Source organism: Penaeus monodon, chromosome 30, assembly GCF_015228065.2.
Source record: "Penaeus monodon isolate SGIC_2016 chromosome 30, NSTDA_Pmon_1, whole genome shotgun sequence".
Classification (NCBI taxonomy): domain Eukaryota; kingdom Metazoa; phylum Arthropoda; class Malacostraca; order Decapoda; family Penaeidae; genus Penaeus; species Penaeus monodon.
Genome location: NC_051415.1, coordinates 11,124,024 through 11,126,154, shown reverse-complemented (window position 1 = coordinate 11,126,154; position 2,131 = coordinate 11,124,024). Strand labels below are relative to the sequence as shown.

The window sequence follows — 2,131 nt, the reverse complement described above, 5'->3', positions numbered from 1 at the left end:
GTGTATTGCCTATGTATATTTATTATGGAATTATTTTCTTGCGAAATTTACATTTCCTCATTCCTGTGTATCCATGACTACAATAAGTTTGTTTTTTTTTGTAGCATTTTAAAAATCATACTTCAGTATTAACGCTGTTATTAACAGCAACATTCTTTTTGTTTCTAAAGAAAATTATTAAATAATTTGCTGCGTTTTGACACTGCAGTCTTGATGAAGTTCTTCAGCAATCATTACGTCATTAATAATTACATAGCAAATTCTAGGAATATAGCATGACCAGAGGTAATTTCTATATTGGAATGTTGTTTTTTTAAACGAAGCTGTGTCATCAGAATACACAGTTTAATGTCCAAACCAAATTCGGAATGCTCTAAGCGTGATAATTATAACATTTGCATAGATGAGGTACAGTTACAGTAACCATGAGTGGTTGAAGAATAATTTGATTGATTATTCAAATTTATCATCTGTATAAACTTTGAAATTGGTTTACATAAATGACGGAAATGTGTAACGAAATATGATAAGCCCGGAATCATAATATCGTGAAGACTCAATCGTATACTAAATGCATATCGATTAATTATCAACTGACAGCATGACAAGGATATCTAATGAATATTCGAAAATAATTTTCCTATCCAGGGCTAATATCAAAATTGATTACACATATATTACTTATCTTCAGTACCATTACCTTAATCGTCACTATCATCTACATTCCTCCTCCTTAACGTGCTAACCAGACCAACCGACCAGGTTTGGGTGGCACTGATGGTGCTCATGGCGGGGAGTATGGGATTCGGTGCCTTCTACGACCACCTGGCGCTCAGATGGTCGTTGCCCAACGCCATGAATCGCCATGAGGGGGCCGTCGGGTCTCGGACCTATTACTTCCGCCTAGACTGGATCCTCAAAGTGCTGCTTCTGGAATGTGAGTCTGGCGGGTCTCTGGTGATACTGTTTATGTTTTTTTTTTCTCATTTTTCGTTATGGATATTATATGGTTGGTGTTTCTTCTGCTTTAGTCACCGATGTGAATGCTACATGCAAACTGGAATCGATCCTTCTATTTTTTGATGTTGTAGAATTGCAATAGAATATGTATAAGGAATTCATGAATATACCTTACGATATTTCTTCGACCCGTAGCCATCGATCTGCTACCGACGTCCCTCACAGGCCGGGTGTTGCTGGGCACGTGGATGGTGGCCTCCCTCATCCTCACCTCGGCCTACCAGAGCATCCTGACTTCCCTCCTGGCGATGCCGACGGTGGAGGTGCCCGTGGATTCCCTGCAGGACCTCTTAGACTACGGCAAAATCCCTTGGTCGGTGGAGCATGGCACCTCGATCCACCAACTCCTCGATGTGAGTGCGGGATAAACACGGATTTTTTTTCCTGGTCTGAAGTCTATTTCCTCGGGTGTAGTTCCCATTATAGCTGTACATTATTTTAAGCTCACCGCAATTACGAGCCTTTAAAAGTAAACTGGCTTATGGTAAATTACGACATGTCACTAAAACGAAAATAAATAAAAAGCAATATGATGGTGAAATTATTAGCACCGTGATGCATAGCAATGTTCTCTAGAACTCAGATGAGGCATGGTGGCAGATCAAACACAAGTAGAACAGAAAGTAATATTCATTTATTTATGTACTAAAATATATGGAAGCTGGCTTGGTTTCTCGTAAGGTATTTGTGACTTCACTTTGGCAGGTTACTCATCAAGGGCGCGTGACTATTTTTTAAATCTAAGGTAATCCTCACAGCCCTTGTCAGCCAAACAGAAGAACGCGGTCGCAATAGTTTAGGGTTAGCCTTGTCTAGTGAACAAAGCAAACCAAATCAAGACGCCATGTTTGATTCGGTTCAAATCTTCATTAACCATAACTACTGTAACCTTAGTTGAACTCACCTCGACTCTTTTGTGTTTTTCGTTTCCAGTTGATCAGATTCTAAATCCCGATTTTTGATACAGGAAAAAAGTTCGGACATCTATAAGAAGATCAACAGCAAAGTTTTCTACATAAAAAGCACCTTTGACGAGAAAGACCGCATGAAGGAAAAACGCTTCGCTATTCTCTGCGATTTCTTCTCGATGAAAATGGTACGTAGTCTTTCT

At 39.4% G+C, this 2,131-nt stretch overlaps 1 protein-coding gene across 1 annotated transcript in view; it reads left to right on the top strand.

The window, feature by feature from the left end:
• Positions 1 to 762: 762 nt before the first annotated feature.
• LOC119592518 (glutamate receptor ionotropic, delta-2-like) overlaps positions 763 to 2,131 on the top strand; it is a gene marked incomplete at its 3' end in the record, with an annotated part of 2,966 nt that continues 1,597 nt past the window's right edge. Inside the window, 3 exon segments of the mRNA XM_037941371.1 lie at positions 763 to 937; positions 1,156 to 1,373; positions 1,988 to 2,116. Coding sequence (XP_037797299.1) covers positions 778 to 937; positions 1,156 to 1,373; positions 1,988 to 2,116 — 507 coding nt within the window.